Below are 14,635 nucleotides of genomic sequence, written 5' to 3'. Positions count from 1 at the left end.
GTAACACAAGAAGCGTCCTTTAAAAATTAGGAAATTATAATATAATATGATATAATATAATGAAGACGGGGATGACAATCCAGAACTATTATTTTTTTTAAGCAAAGTGCTTCAACTTAGCTCCTAGAACTTTTATATCAGAACAATTAACAGAGGAGGACAGGGAACAAATCAGCTTCATTTTATTTCCTTTTCTTTGTACAAGTCCTTCTGTTAAAGCAGATATGAGGTTTCTGATGAACGTGGGCACAAGCAAGATGAGAGTGCAATTGCCACCAGCATGAGAAGTGTGCTTGGCTGGATGCTTATACGAAGAGATGAATTGTCAGAGGACATGTGACTAGTGGAGCCGCCTGCCACGCTTCCTTTCCCAAGAGCATTCTGCAAAACAGAATCATTTCCTTTGGTCACCAAATTTTCACCTGCATATCTTTGCATCTTTTCATTGCTCTTCAATGATCCCTACTTTGCTGCGCCTGCAAGCTACTTTCCTCATTCAGACCAGGCAGCTTCACTAGAATGAAGTGATCCAGAAGGTCTTGGCAGGGGAGGAAACTTCTAGTAATACTCATGTTACCTTCAGTGTGATCCGATAATCAACTTTTTTATTGCAAGTTTTCAAGACAGAATACAATAAAAGCTAAACTAATCTAAATAAAAATAAAAGAGAAAAGATTAAAAAAGAGAACAAAGGGAAGAGGAGGAGGAAGAAAATAATAATAATACAAAACCCTCTATCAAGGTTGTATCTTAACCCTTATTCTATACAAAGGAGGTTGAGGCTTCCAGGTGTGATTTGAGATAGTAAGCAAAGCTTTTTCATAAAAACAAATTTTTAAAAAATGGGGACACACATGTGGTTGATGGTTATGCACATTTAGCTAGTGTTTTCATGTCGGGTGGTAGAATAACCTAAGGGTGAAGGCCAAAAGTTACAGGAGAGAGCATTAGTGGTAGTCAATGGCCAATCCTGTTCCTGGCATGGTTTAAGCAACTGTCATTTCATTTATTCAAGATCAGTATTCTGTCAGCCATAAAATCTGATCGACTATGTTTAAGGGTCTTGCGAAGAGCCATGTTCCTGCAGATTACCAGTTAATTACGTTTCATAGATAAAGGGTAATTATCATGTGACCTGAAAATTACATGCTTCCTAAGAATTAAAAATGCAATTACCTTTCTGCTACATGGCTGAAGGTGAATGGCTATTCTGGACATGGATCTGAGTCTCCTAACCAATACTACTACCACCACTACTACTACTACTAATAATAATAATAATGTTGTTGTTGATGATGATGATAATGTTGTTTGTTATTGTTATTTCCATCTATATTCCACCCTTCCTCCAAAAGGAGCCCAGGGAGGCAAACACATCAACATCATCAAAACATTCTAAAAGCAATCACATTCTCACAGCCAGTGATTTCAGTGTTGCCAGGATTAGTATCTTTCAGCTATCAAATGCCTAGGTAAACAGGAATGTTTAAACATTCCTCTGAAATGTCAGTAATGAGGGAGACAGACACACCTCACCAAGAAGGGTATTTGTCAAAGGGAGAACCACCACTGAGCAGGCCATGTCATGGGTTAACACCAACTGGGCATACTATGCTATTGTATAATAATATACAATTACTGAAAATTCTAATGAATTCATTAAAGGCAATAACTGTTTTGGACGACTAAGGTCAAGAGGACTTGGGGGTCTTATAAGCTATACTTTGCTACTGCTGCTGCTTCCCAGCATTGTCTATTTGGCAGGGCTGGCAGATTAATCAGTAAGAGGGACTGAACTCGAGGCTGTCATTGCTATCAGAACTAACTACAACAATATAGGATGGGGCAGGATTTGCCTCCACAATCTCTGTAGGGTGTAACCTCTAGCCCTCTTAGAAGAAAGGCTTCAAAAACTTTATTCAAAGGAATATTTTTGCTAGTAGCAATTGACACAAGCTGAAAAATCTTACCCCAGTCACACACAGTTCCGTAGCTACAGATTCATTGAAACTCTGCTTTGGTACCTGTAGAAAGACAAAGAGGTGACTATATAAGTATACGTGGTCAATAATATTGGAGGTGGCATTGCTGATTATTCTAAGAGAATGAAAAAGCAGTGTACCCCCAAATCACTAACCTGAATGGAATAGTTATTCTCATAATAAAAACTGGATTACTCAAGAGTAAATGGTCTATTCACATAGCCCAAATGGTCACCTAGATGTCCTTTGGGTATAAATGTATCAAATCAAATATTGGATAGTTTTGTCGTTGACCAAAGTTGACTGCAGCTGCAGCTCTTATTAGTTCTCATACTATGACTGGCATTTGCTTGTAATTTTAAGTCTGTAGTTTACATTGGAGTTACATTCTGGAAAGTGTGCCTAAAGCCAAAAATTGTGTAGAGTCAAAACACATTGAGTTCAATGGTGGGTGGGGTTGCCAAAGTCTTTTTTCTTGGACATCCACCCTCTTTCCATTTTTATTTTTTCCATTTTTTTTTCAAGGCACATAAAGCTGAATGTGCATAAATAAAATGTGCATAAATTGCAGGCTTATTATATGAGAGAACAATGTAACTCATGTCTGAATACAACTTTAAGAGATTTTTTTTTTGCCATAGATTTCAAAGCAGGTACTAAAACATACCTGAACCACTAAGCACCTAACTATTCCAAGTAATATTTTATACTGTTTGATGCTTGTAGTGAGCCATGCTGATATGCAATTAGAGGTCTAAGGGCGTGCTAGATGCTTCATTGGGAAAGGAAGATGGTACTCATGATGTTTTCAGCCTTTTCAATCTATTTCAATCCTACAGCTTACAAGCAATTTTGTGCAAGTCTTTGGTCTAAGAACAAGATCTTCCCTGGTCCAACCAAATAAATGCAAATGCATTACAATTCAAAGGCATTACAATAAATACCTTTTGATATCAGTAACCTACCATTAGTAGCAGCATAGGATTCTTAAGACTGTACATGCTGTGTATGTTCAAACGGCAATGCATAGTAGTTTGCTCCAAAGGTAAAGGGACCCCTGACCATTAAGTCCAGTCGTGGATGACTCTGGGGTTGCGGCGCTCATCTCGCTTTATTGGCCGAGGGAGCTGGCATACAGCTTCCGGGTCATGTGGCCAGCATGACTAAGCTGCTTCTGGCGAACCAGAGCAGTGCACGGAAATGCCATTTACCTTCCTGCCGGAGCGGTACCTATTTATCTACTTGCACTTCCTGCTTTCCAACTGCTAGGTTGCCAGGAGCAGGGACCGAGCAATGAGAGCTCACCTTGTTGCGGGGATTCGAACTGCCGACCTTCTGATCGGCAAGTCCTAGGCTCTGTGGTTTAACCCACAGTGCCACCCACGTCCCAGTTTGCTCCAAAGAACACTGCTAATTACAACACTATTTCAAATCACAAACAAACTTTCTAACAGATATGTTGCAACCCTGGCACATGGGACCATCTCCTTGCTACCTTCCAAGGTCTCCATGAAAAGGGGAAAGACTCTAGCAAAGCTATCAAGGTGTCATTAAACCAGCCATCCTTCGTTTAACTAAGCACATTAGGTGCAACCTGTATACAGCACAACATAATTTCATCAGGAACAAAGCTACACAGCAAAACCGTCTTCAGTTACTTTTCAGCGTAGGAGATAAAATGGATCATAATAACAACATCAGCAAAAAATACCGTATTTTTTGCACCGTAACACTCACTTTTTTCCTCCTAGAAAGTAAGGGGAAATGTCTGTGCGTGTTATGGAGGGAATGCCTACGGGTGGCATGCCTACGGATTTTCCTCCTCTAAAAACTACGTCCGTGTTTATGGTCGGGTGCGTGTTATAGAGCGAAAAATACGGTAGTAAACTGTTTTTTCCTGTAAAGTATAGCTTCTGTAGTTAGAGGAAATAAAGATACATGCCCACTTGTTTTACTTCTGTAAAGTAAAAAAATTCAGGGGGGGTGGGGGGTGGGGAGTTAGCTTCCAGACTGAGATGTAACATGCCAAGTTTCAAATTGGAAGAGTACATTTTACTGCTGAGTTATAAACCTGTAAAAAGGGGTTATAATGGAAAAGCTGGCATAGACTGTTGTACTATAAAGTAGCAGTGTATCACTAAATCACAGGCAATGGAAAGAATATATATAAAATTCTGTGCAGAGAGCATGATACCCAGTAATTATATCCTGAGGGACAAATCCTTTCTTTTTTTGCCCCAATCTTACAGGACAAAGAGAAACTGGTGTAATTCTAGTGCAAGAAAAATTAATGTCTCTAATAATGGCTTGCACACTAAGCTAAGACAAGTATCCTGAAGCTGTGCACATCATTGCGGGAGACTTCAACCATGTTGAACTTAAAACAGTGCTCCCAACGCTCTATCAGCATGTGAAATGTCCCACAAGAGGGGACAAGACACTGGATAAAGTTTATTCGAATGTAAATCACGGCTATAGGGCTTTACAGTTGCCACATTTGGGCCAGTCCGACCATATGTCTCTGTTCCTGGTACCAGCATATATCCCACTCAGGAAACGGGCTCCCACAATATCAAGGACTGTTAAAATCTGGCCTGAAGGTGCTATTCACCAGCTGCAGGACTGTTTTGAGAGAACCAATTGGGATATTTTCGATCGTTCAGACCTGGAGGAGCACACGGCGGCAGTTCTGTGCTATATCAATCACTGCACAGACACTGTCACAGTAAATAAATCCATCCGGTTTTACCCCAATCAGAAACCCTGGATGAATAGAGAGGTCCAATGCCTGTTGCGGGAAAGAAACAGGGCTTTCAGGTCGGGCGAGGTGCAGCTTTACAGTGTGGCAAGAGCAAACTTGAAGAGGGGTATTCGACGGGCGAAACTGGATTATAGACAGAGGATTGAGGATAATTTAAGGAGCAACAACACAAGACAGATGTGGCAGGGGATTCAGCATATTACCAACTATAAACCTAACCTTGGTGCTGTCGACGGTGACCCTTTGCTGGCGGAGGAGCTTAACCTCTTCTTTGCTCGCTTCGAGAGGGAGCCACCTGAGACGTCGGTATTACAGCCACCAGCCCATAGGGGCCCCTCATTCACTGTAGAGGAGCACGAGGTGAGACAGGTATTGAGGATGGTGAATCCGAGGAAGGCTGCTGGACCTGATGGCATCACTGGAAAGGTGTTGAAGGGCTGTGCGGATCAGCTGGCGAGGGTCTTTACTAAGATCTTCAACAAGTCCTTACACCAGTCTATTGTCCCACCCTGCCTGAAGTCGTCAACTATTGTTCCTCTGCCTAAAAAACCCACAATCAGTAGTTTGAATGACTACAGACCAGTTGCACTGACTCCAATCATCATGAAGTGCTTTGAGAAACTGGTGCGCCGTCACATTATTTCCTGTCTTCCACCAATTTTTGACAACTACCAGTTTGCATACAGGGCAAATAGATCCACAGAAGACGCTATCACCACCACTCTCCATGCTGCTCTGTCCCATCTGGAGCAGCCGGGGAGTTATGTGAGGCTGCTGTTTGTGGATTTTAGCTCTGCTTTTAACACTATCCTCCCCCATAGACTGGTGTCCAAGCTAGAGGCGATTGGACTCTCCAACTCCACCTGTCTCTGGGTTTTGGATTTTTTGTCAGAACGTTCTCAGAGGGTTAGAGTAGGGTCACATATGTCCAAAGCCCTTAGCCTTAACACCGGCTCACCACAGGGTTGTGTGTTGAGTCCCCTGCTCTTTACTCTCTATACGTATGACTGTACAGCCATCTATTCCAGCAACAAAATCATCAAGTTTGCTGATGACACTACGGTGGTGGGGCTCATTTCAGGAGGGGATGAGTCCGCCTATCGGGACGAGGTGGAGCGGCTCTGTGTTTGGTGTGGAGAGAACAATCTGGCTCTTAATACAGCTAAGACCAAGGAATTGGTGATGGATTACAGGACAAAAAAGGCGGTCATTCAGCCCTTGTATATCAACGGGGAACGGGTGGAGAGGGTGGCGGAATTCAGGTTTTTGGGAGTGACTATCGATCAGGGCATGACTTGGAGCGCAAATACCACTGCTCTGGTGAAGAAGGCACAGCAGAGAATTTATTTCCTCAGACTTTTAAAGAAGAACAATCTGAGTGAGAAACTGCTGGTGTCCTTCTACCGAGGCTCCATAGAGAGCATTCTCACATACTGTATTTGTGCTTGGTTCTCCAGTTGTACAGCTAGGGAGAAGAAGGTGCTCCAGAAGGTCATAACCACAGCCCAAAGGATTATTGGTCATCCTCTCCCATCTTTGGAAGAACTGTACGGTTCCCGTTGTCTTAGGAAAGCAAACAACATCCTGCAGGATGCATCTCACCCGGGATACAGTCTGTTTGCACTACTGCCTTCTGGCAGGAGATATAGAAACATCAAGTCAAGGACAAATAGACTGAAAAATAGTTTCTATCCAAGAGCAGTGGCCTTTTTGAATGCTGTAACTCGATAGTGTGACCTGGGAGTTTGATGGGTGTGGGTGTGGGTGTGGCTGGAATGTGGTTTGTTTGGTTGTTGTTGCTGTTTTGCTTTTGTTGTTTTTTTAAGGGATGACATCCAATTTCGTTGCACTGTGCAATGTTGCACTTGTGTAATGACAATAAAGAATCTATCTATCTATCTATCTATCTAGTGTTCTGTGCTGATGAGAAAATCAAGAGATAATGTTGCATTAATTCAAAGCAGGATTTCAAGAGCAAGGAACTGTATATAGGCTGAATTACTATATCTTCCCAGTTAAAAACAGAACTTTTAACTTCTACGTTTATATTTTGATTTCTAATTTTGATGTTCAAGTTTGAAATTTAGCAAAATTGAATGTAACTTGGGCAATGTTTTACAAAGTATCTTCCAATTGGAATACAGATGTCAATGATAACATTAATATTGTTAATATGAAAGATTCAGAAATGTAATTATTGAATAAGCACTGGTGAAACTGATAGGGATTTCCAGTGCGCCACTACTTTGCCTTGAAGCCATACATTACTACAGAATTCAGAGAGAGAATGTGTAATTACTTCTTTTATATATCCAGTTGTTTTTCTGAACTTTTCACCACAACCCTTAACAGTGTGGCATGCAGATTCCAACAAAACTAATGACTCCATTGCTTTGATTGAATTTCCAAGTGTGGAGTTCAGTTACAACCCCCCGCCCGAAGTCTTTTTGTGGGGGTGGTTACATTAAAAAGCAAAACCTGACTTTTGATTTTTTTTGATAATTTGTCAAGTATGATCAAACAACATCAAACAACTGAAACTAAATTTGATTAAAACCCTACTTCTTATACATTAGAAACAAAATAGTAACTTTGTGAGCAGAATCCACAGTCCCCGCCCCCCAAGTCATGCTTCCTCTCCCCAGGACACACTCTCCATGAGTACCTTAAGAACTGTGACAATGCCTCTTGCTTGTCTTATGGTGGGTGGAGAGAAATGGGTGTGCATAGAATCCTCTGACTTTTGTGTGGATGAAATGCAGCCTCCCGTGCAAGGGTTAGAATTACATCCCTTGCTCCACCAACTTTCCCTCTTTACCTGGTCCACCACTGGAACAGGGCCTCCAGAAGGATGTCCAATCCTGTTTTAGCCAATGGTCTTCAAACTGCACCCCCCATTTTTATTTGGAGGGGGTAAATTCTTCTTGGTAGTGTCCCTAGATAGTAGGACTTCCAGTTGACTTGGGTGGGGTGTGTGTGTCCAGCATGGTAGGCTTTTGTGCCTTTAACAGTGCCCTTCTGTACAGAAATCAGCAGATGTTTGCAGTATGGGGATAAAAACCTCAAGCTGTGCTTAAAAGTCACAGCTACAGTGGCTGAGTAGTAAGTTGACAACCCTGTTAGGAAGCCTTGCATCAAAAGGCCGGAGGAAAGTATCTTCCTTTCCCCAATTATTCTCCAGCCAACCATCTCCTTGAAATATTCATAGCAAACACCACTGCATAACCCTTTGTTCTCTTGATTACAGAGATTTACTATTCATCCAACCTGTTTTCTTAACAGTAGGACACAAACTATAAAGCGCAAAATGCACTTGACTGTAAAAATGCAATCAGTTTAACTCTTTTGCTCTTCCTAAACACAAGCTGCATCTATCAGACTTGTCAATAGTGTTTTCTTATTAACCCAGCGATCCAACAATACGCTGCAATATAAATTACTTTCAACTGGGAAAACAAGCAAAGTGCATATCAGAAGCAGAGCCTGCTAAAATAAGGATTCAATTCAGCATAAAACAATTCTAGTCCACAAAGCTGAGGTGCTGTGCTATTTAAGCTGTGGAGGCAATCAGCCTTGCACTCTTGCACTACAAAGAAGCCTGACCTTTACTTGGGTGCTGAGTCAGCTGTAAGGAAAATCCACTGTTAGAGCATAAATATTATCTGTGGTCAAATTGCTTAAGAATGTAATAATCTACAGGTTTACTTGGGAGTAAGTCCTGTTTGCACTAGGTAGGTGGCAGTTGCTTTCAAGTAAGGATTGGGCAATACGATTGCTTCATAATTACATACTAGTCTGAAAAATATTCTGCCCAATTCAGATCATATTTTCTCAGTTATCTTAATGAAATTATTTCAAATGGCAGCATCATGGCGCCAGACTTGCTTAACAGTCAACCTGTTGGGGCTTTGATGCACCTCCTTTTCGTTTCCAGGACATCAAAGAAAAGCAGACTACATTTTTAAAGGATGCATGACAAAATACTGGAAAACGGAACTGTTTTTTGTTTGCTTGTTAACAATAAAGTGAAAAATAAAATGACTGTTTTACCTTTACATTTTTACCTATAAGAGTGTCTTTTTAAACACAAAATGCCCTGAATATTCTCTCTGTATTAAAAGTAGCTGGAAAAAGGAAAAGCTGCTACAAACAGATAAAACAAATAACAAAATCTCCCCCATACAAACCCTGGATATTGTAGAGCTGTTGCTTTTAGCTAGATGTGCACCTTAGTACAGCTGTATAAAGAAATCCTCTAACTTTCCCCCCCAGTCCATTAAAATATGAGTGCAGTTTCTGATATACATTCAAAGCTACATTTTCAAGAATCCCTGAGTATCCAACCAAGAGATACAGAACATATGGCCCATACGACTATTTTTTTATCCATTAACTCATGTTGAAATAGTAAGACCTTCAGATTTCTATTTAAGAGAGGGAGGATTTGGGGTCCTTATGGTTGCAGTGATAAGCCTGAGAGTGATGCTGTAAAAGAAGTGCCCTATGACTCACGGGCAGGAAAGTAAATAAAAAACTGCAATATGAAGGGGAAATGTTTCAAACCAACATTATTAGGCAATACACTTCCTTTAAAAATTTATTTCTTAAAATAACAATTTTTAAATTTCTGGTTTGACAGCAGGAATGGTGAATCTTTTTTCTTGTTGTTGTTGTTTAGTCGTTTAGTCATGTCCGACTCTTCGTGACCCCATGGACCAGAGCACGCCAGGCACTTCTATCCTCCACTGCCTCCCGCAGTTTGATCAAGCTCATGCTGGTAGCTTCAAGAACACCATCCAACCATCTCATCCTCTGTCGTCCCCTTCTCCTTGTGCCCTCCATCTTTCCCAACATCAGGGTCTTTTCCAGGGAGTCTTTTCTTCTCATGAAGTGGCCGAAGTATTGGAGCCTCAGCTTCACGATATGTCCTTCCAGTGAGCACTCAGGGCTGATTTCCTTAAGAATGGAGAGGTTTGATCTTCTTGCAGTCCATGGGGACTCTCAAGAGTCTCCTCCAGACCATAATTCAAAAGCATCAATTCTTCGACGATCAGCCTTCTTTATGGTCCAGCTCTCACTTCCATACATCACTACTGGGAAAACCATAGCTTTTACTATACGGACCTTTGTTGGCAAGGTGATGTCTCTACTTTTTAAGATGCTGTCTAGGTTTGTCATTGCTTTTCTCCCAAGAAGCAGGCATCTTTTAATTTCGTGAATGCTGTCACCATCTGCAGTGATCATGGAGCCCAAGAAAGTAAAATCTCTTACTGCCTCCATTTCTTCCCCTTCTGTTTGCCAGGAGGTGATGGGCCCAGTGGCCATGATCTTCATTTTTTTGATGTTGAGCTTCAGACCATATTTTGCACTCTCCTCTTTCACCCTCAATAAAAGGTTGTTTAATTCCTCCTCACTTTCTGCCATCAAGGTTGTGTCATCTGCATATCTGAGGTTGTTGATATTTCTTCCGGCAATCTTAATTCCGGCTTCGTATTCATCCAGCCCAGCCTTTCGCATGATGAATTCTGCATATAAGTTAAATAAGCAGGGAGACAATATACAGCCTTGTCGTACTCCTTGCCCAATTTTGAACCAATCAGTTGTTCCATATCCAGTTCTAACTGTAGCTTCTTGTCCCACATAGAGATTTCTCAGGAGACAGATGAGGTGATCAGGCACTCCCATTTCTTTAAGAACTTGCCATAGTTTGCTGTGGTTGACACAGTCAAAGGCTTTTGCATAGTCAATGAAGCAGAAGTAGATGTCTTTTTTCTGTGAAGGGCTAACTCACAGGAAAATACAACTGGAGACAGAGCCAATGGTAGGGAAATCCCCCAAGTCTCCCTCCCCTTTTCTGCCACCCTGTGATATATTTGTTTAAGGGCAAACTGGGGAGTTGCTGGTGTGTGTGTGTGTGTGTGTGAAATTTGGGGAGGTGGCATTTGTATCACCATCAGCCATATACACCGTACATCACCTGTGACATCTGGGCTGGGATAAGCAGGCATGATCCTGGATTGGGGAGGAAGGAAAAGGTCTGAGAGGTCTGTTTCTAGGGTTCAAAGGGAAACGGTGGTGGTGGTGGGAGATCCGCTCGGATCAGACCTGGAAACTGCCAGATAAAAGAGCAAGTTGCTGCCTTTCCCTGCCGATCATTCCTACTGGCTGAAGTGCTTTGTAGGGCAGCTGGTGAGATCTGCAACTGCCAGGGAAGAAGCTGGGGGCGGGGGTGGGCAGTGTTGGTGGCTTCAGGATCAAGGTGAGATCAAAGCAAGGGCCCCCTCTCAGCCTAGTAAAAGGGGACACCATCCAGGCAGGGGCTGGCCCCAGTGATCACACCCATCCTTCTGGCTACCACTCCAAAATGGCAGCCCCTTCCCTAACATTGCTAGTGGTTGTGCAAGGACACTCCTGGGGAGGCCTCACCCCCTCTGTGCTTTGGCACACACATGCTTGACTCTACTGAATACAAACCTACTTCACCCTTCCTTTCCTTGTGTAGAAGTTATTGTTGAAGCGGAGGCAAAGGAAGAACAGAGTACAAAAGAGCCCATGGTGGAAGCTCAGTGATGTCAGAAGATTCATCTTCTATTCTGCCTTTCAACAGTATCCAGACACAGCCTGCTCCCACCCTTACATTGTGTGCTGGCCAAAGCTCTCTATTAGATGCTTGGGGGAGGTCGGGAAAACAGAAATGGAGGATGACATGAGAGGGCCTGGTTTGATACTACAGCTGCCAAGGAGGTAAATGAGGTGGAAGCAGCCGTCAAGAGAGACTTGGTCCCCATCTGCACTATACATTCAAAGCAGCACCATACCACTTTCAACAGTCACGGATTCCCCTAAAGAATCCTGGGAACTGAGAGTTGTCAGGACACCCTTATTCCTCTCACTGAATGACAATTCCCAGAGTCCCTTGGAAAGAGGGACTGACTGTTAAACCACTCTGGGAATTGTAGCTCTGTGAGGCAGATAGGGGTTTTTATACTATTCCTGCTAATCAACCTTGACTCTCTCCCTCTGTGCAGGGTCAGCAAATAACTTTCTAGCCATGGTATGTCTTTTCCCACAACTACCATCTTTCCCCCCATGTCACATAAATTTTCTGTGCTACTTCTGTGGCCAACAAATTCCTGCTCTGTAATCTTCTAGTCTTGGTTGCCATTTGCTTCTCACCCCAAAACACTACTGTTGTCCTTTTTTCATTTGATGGGCTTTCATATTGTAATTAATCTTTTCCACTGTCTTTTGCAGACTTCTGTTCTATCTGGCAAGTTCTGCTTTTCTAAAAGCACCTTCGAAAGTAGGGCATAGTTCAAAACTGACAGGCTAAACACACAAACCCATTCTTTTGATCAATTCCAATGCTTAAACCTTTGCTAAGGTGCAGATATTTGGGTCAGGGAGCCTTGGATAGGGTACTCACCAGCTAAGGATGAGTTTCCTTTTTCAGTCACTCATTTGTTTGATTCAAATAAACTCTTAGAGCTTTACGCCTCCTATTTTTAGTGGATATTATGCCATTCTCATAATGTGACCTTAAAAAAATTGATTTGCCTCCAGCTAGCACTATTTTTCTGCATAAAGAAGGGCAAAGAAGAAAACAGAACAGTAAAAACATTTGTGGAATCCCTTTTTGCTAGCTTAATAACTCAGCAGCTTAGGCTGACTGGTTTTTTTATTATTTCATATATAAAACTGAACAGTCACTTTGCAATAATGCCAGTTGCTTTGGATTTTAGTATTGTGGCTTCTTCCACCATCAAGGCGTGACGATGACTAGAAACACCTTCAGGCTTGGAGTTGTTTGTGAGTAGGGCATTTCTGCAGAGCTATATTTGCCTGTGGACCAAAAGTTTTGGATATGTAGGTGCAAACTAGGCATGAGTACAGCCCTCTGCACTACCACCAATGCCCCAAAGTAGATTCTTCCTGCATAACTTCCAGAGTTTGTAGTACTTCCCATCTAAGGTAATTCCCCTGCCACCTCTGTTCTTAAGGCCAAACTACATGTGATGTTAAATGCAACACAGATGCATTTTCAAATTTGCAGATAGCAACCACTGGTGGCGGTGGGATGACAATTATACAAATTCTCCTCTGCACTGGGTCCTGCTGAAAATCACACTTAAAAACCTATCAAATTCCCACTCCCTTCCTGCTGCGATCTTGCTAATTATCAGCCCCCATCAGTTGCTTTTTTAAAAAGAGTACATTAAATGCAAATATACTTTTCATGTCGCTCCAAGCCTGGCCCTCAAAGTTCTAAAAATTATATTCCCTCACTACTTTCCTGCCTTTTCCCAACTTCACAGCACCTTCACATTTTCTCTTGTTTTTCGTCCACTAATCTCCATTTTCTTATGCCTCTTTTCAATCTTATCACATCAGTTCTTGTCAAAAAGTCAAGGTCTGCTCTATAATCAGAAACACCCAAGTTTGTACTTGGAATAAATTTACTTAATTTTCCTTGCAATGTGCATATAGAATGTGGGTTTCCTACTGACGAGCATGAATTCTTTTTTGGCACTGACTATACACAGCCCTAATTATAATCTACCCATAATAACATTATTAAAACTTGCCACTATTCAGTCAAGCTATCACCCCCAGTGTCATAATTTGGACAGCTATAAAGTAATGTTTAGTGAGCTCTATAATTTTAATTAGGGACGCAGGTGGCGCTGTGGGTTAAAGCCTCAGCGCCTAGGGCTTGCCGACCGAAAGGTCGGCGGTTCGAATCCCTGCGGCGGGGTGCGCTCCCGCTGCTCGGTCCCAGCGCTTGCCAACCTAGCAGTTCAAAAGCACCTCCGGGTGCAAGTAGATAAATAGGGACCGCTTACCAGCGGGAAGGTAAACGGCGTTTCCGTGTGCGGCTCTGGCTCGCCAGAGCAGCGATGTCACGCTGGCCACGTGACCCGGAAGTGTCTCCGGACAGCGCTGGCCCCTGGCCTCTTAAGTGAGATGGGCGCACAACCCCAGAGTCTGTCAAGACTGGCCCGTACGGGCAGGGGTACCTTTACCTTTACCTTTATAATTTTAATTTAATGAATCTGAATATCAACCATTGAAATGGTATCAATGATATATATTCAAACCTTTTTTTAAAAAAAAAATAATGAAAAGTGTTCTGTAAATCAAAGCACTGAAGTAATTGTCCTTTTGGTACAACAGCATGGTACAATACAACTTGATGGGTCCATTGCTGTTGGCGTTTATCCAATTTCTTGCATGTCAACTGGAGAATAATTAGATGTGTTCTGTTTCACGGCCAAGACATGAGTCTGGAAGAAAGCCGGTGGTTTCACAGAACATATGTTGGTGCTGAGAGCCATTCTTCTAAGCAACATGCTTAAATTGTGTTAAACCTATTCTCACATTAAGATGTGCAACTAGGAGTGTCAGTCACTAGCTCTTCTGTTTGCTTCACTTCTGGTTTCAAGTCTCAGTTATCTCAAGGAATTTACAGGGCAGTGAAGGGAGTACCGAGAAGTCAGAGATGAAGGTGAAGGGAATAACCATAGCTTAGCGGTAGAACGTTTGCATGCAGAAGGTCTTGGGCTGAATCCTTGGCATATTCAGGTAGGACTGGAAGAGACCCCTGGAGACCCACTGCCAGTCAGTGGAGACAATACTGAGCTATATGGACCAATGATCTAACATGGTAAAAGGTAGCTTCCTAAGAGAGCTCCTACCACTGACTTCTTACTATGGTTGCGTTCACACACAATGCTAAGCCAGATATGGTTTTGTGCAAACATCCTGGCTCCTGAGGAAGAGATTGCAGCTGCTTTGCTCTTCCATATGCTTTTTAGGTCAGCGCAACATCTAAGCTACTTACAGTATCATCTGTGGTTAAGGAGCAGGTCTGTCCTCCTTAACTACAACCTGT

General features: G+C 42.3%; 1 protein-coding gene across 1 annotated transcript in view; it reads right to left on the bottom strand.

Moving 5' to 3' along the window:
* Positions 1-88: 88 nt before the first annotated feature.
* The window catches only part of GFRA1 (GDNF family receptor alpha 1), a 221,032-nt gene continuing 206,485 nt past the window's right edge, over positions 89-14,635 (bottom strand). The window contains exons 8-9 of the mRNA XM_079976727.1: positions 1,971-2,024; positions 89-381 (exon numbers count right to left, since the gene is read on the bottom strand). Coding sequence (XP_079832853.1) covers positions 214-381; positions 1,971-2,024 — 222 coding nt within the window. The 3' untranslated portion in view covers positions 89-213. The remainder of the gene's footprint in view (positions 382-1,970; positions 2,025-14,635) is intronic.

The sequence above is a fragment of the Podarcis cretensis genome, assembly GCF_951804945.1.
Source record: "Podarcis cretensis genome assembly, chromosome: 5".
Lineage (NCBI taxonomy): Eukaryota > Metazoa > Chordata > Lepidosauria > Squamata > Lacertidae > Podarcis > Podarcis cretensis.
This window is presented reverse-complemented; position numbering and strand designations above follow the sequence as displayed.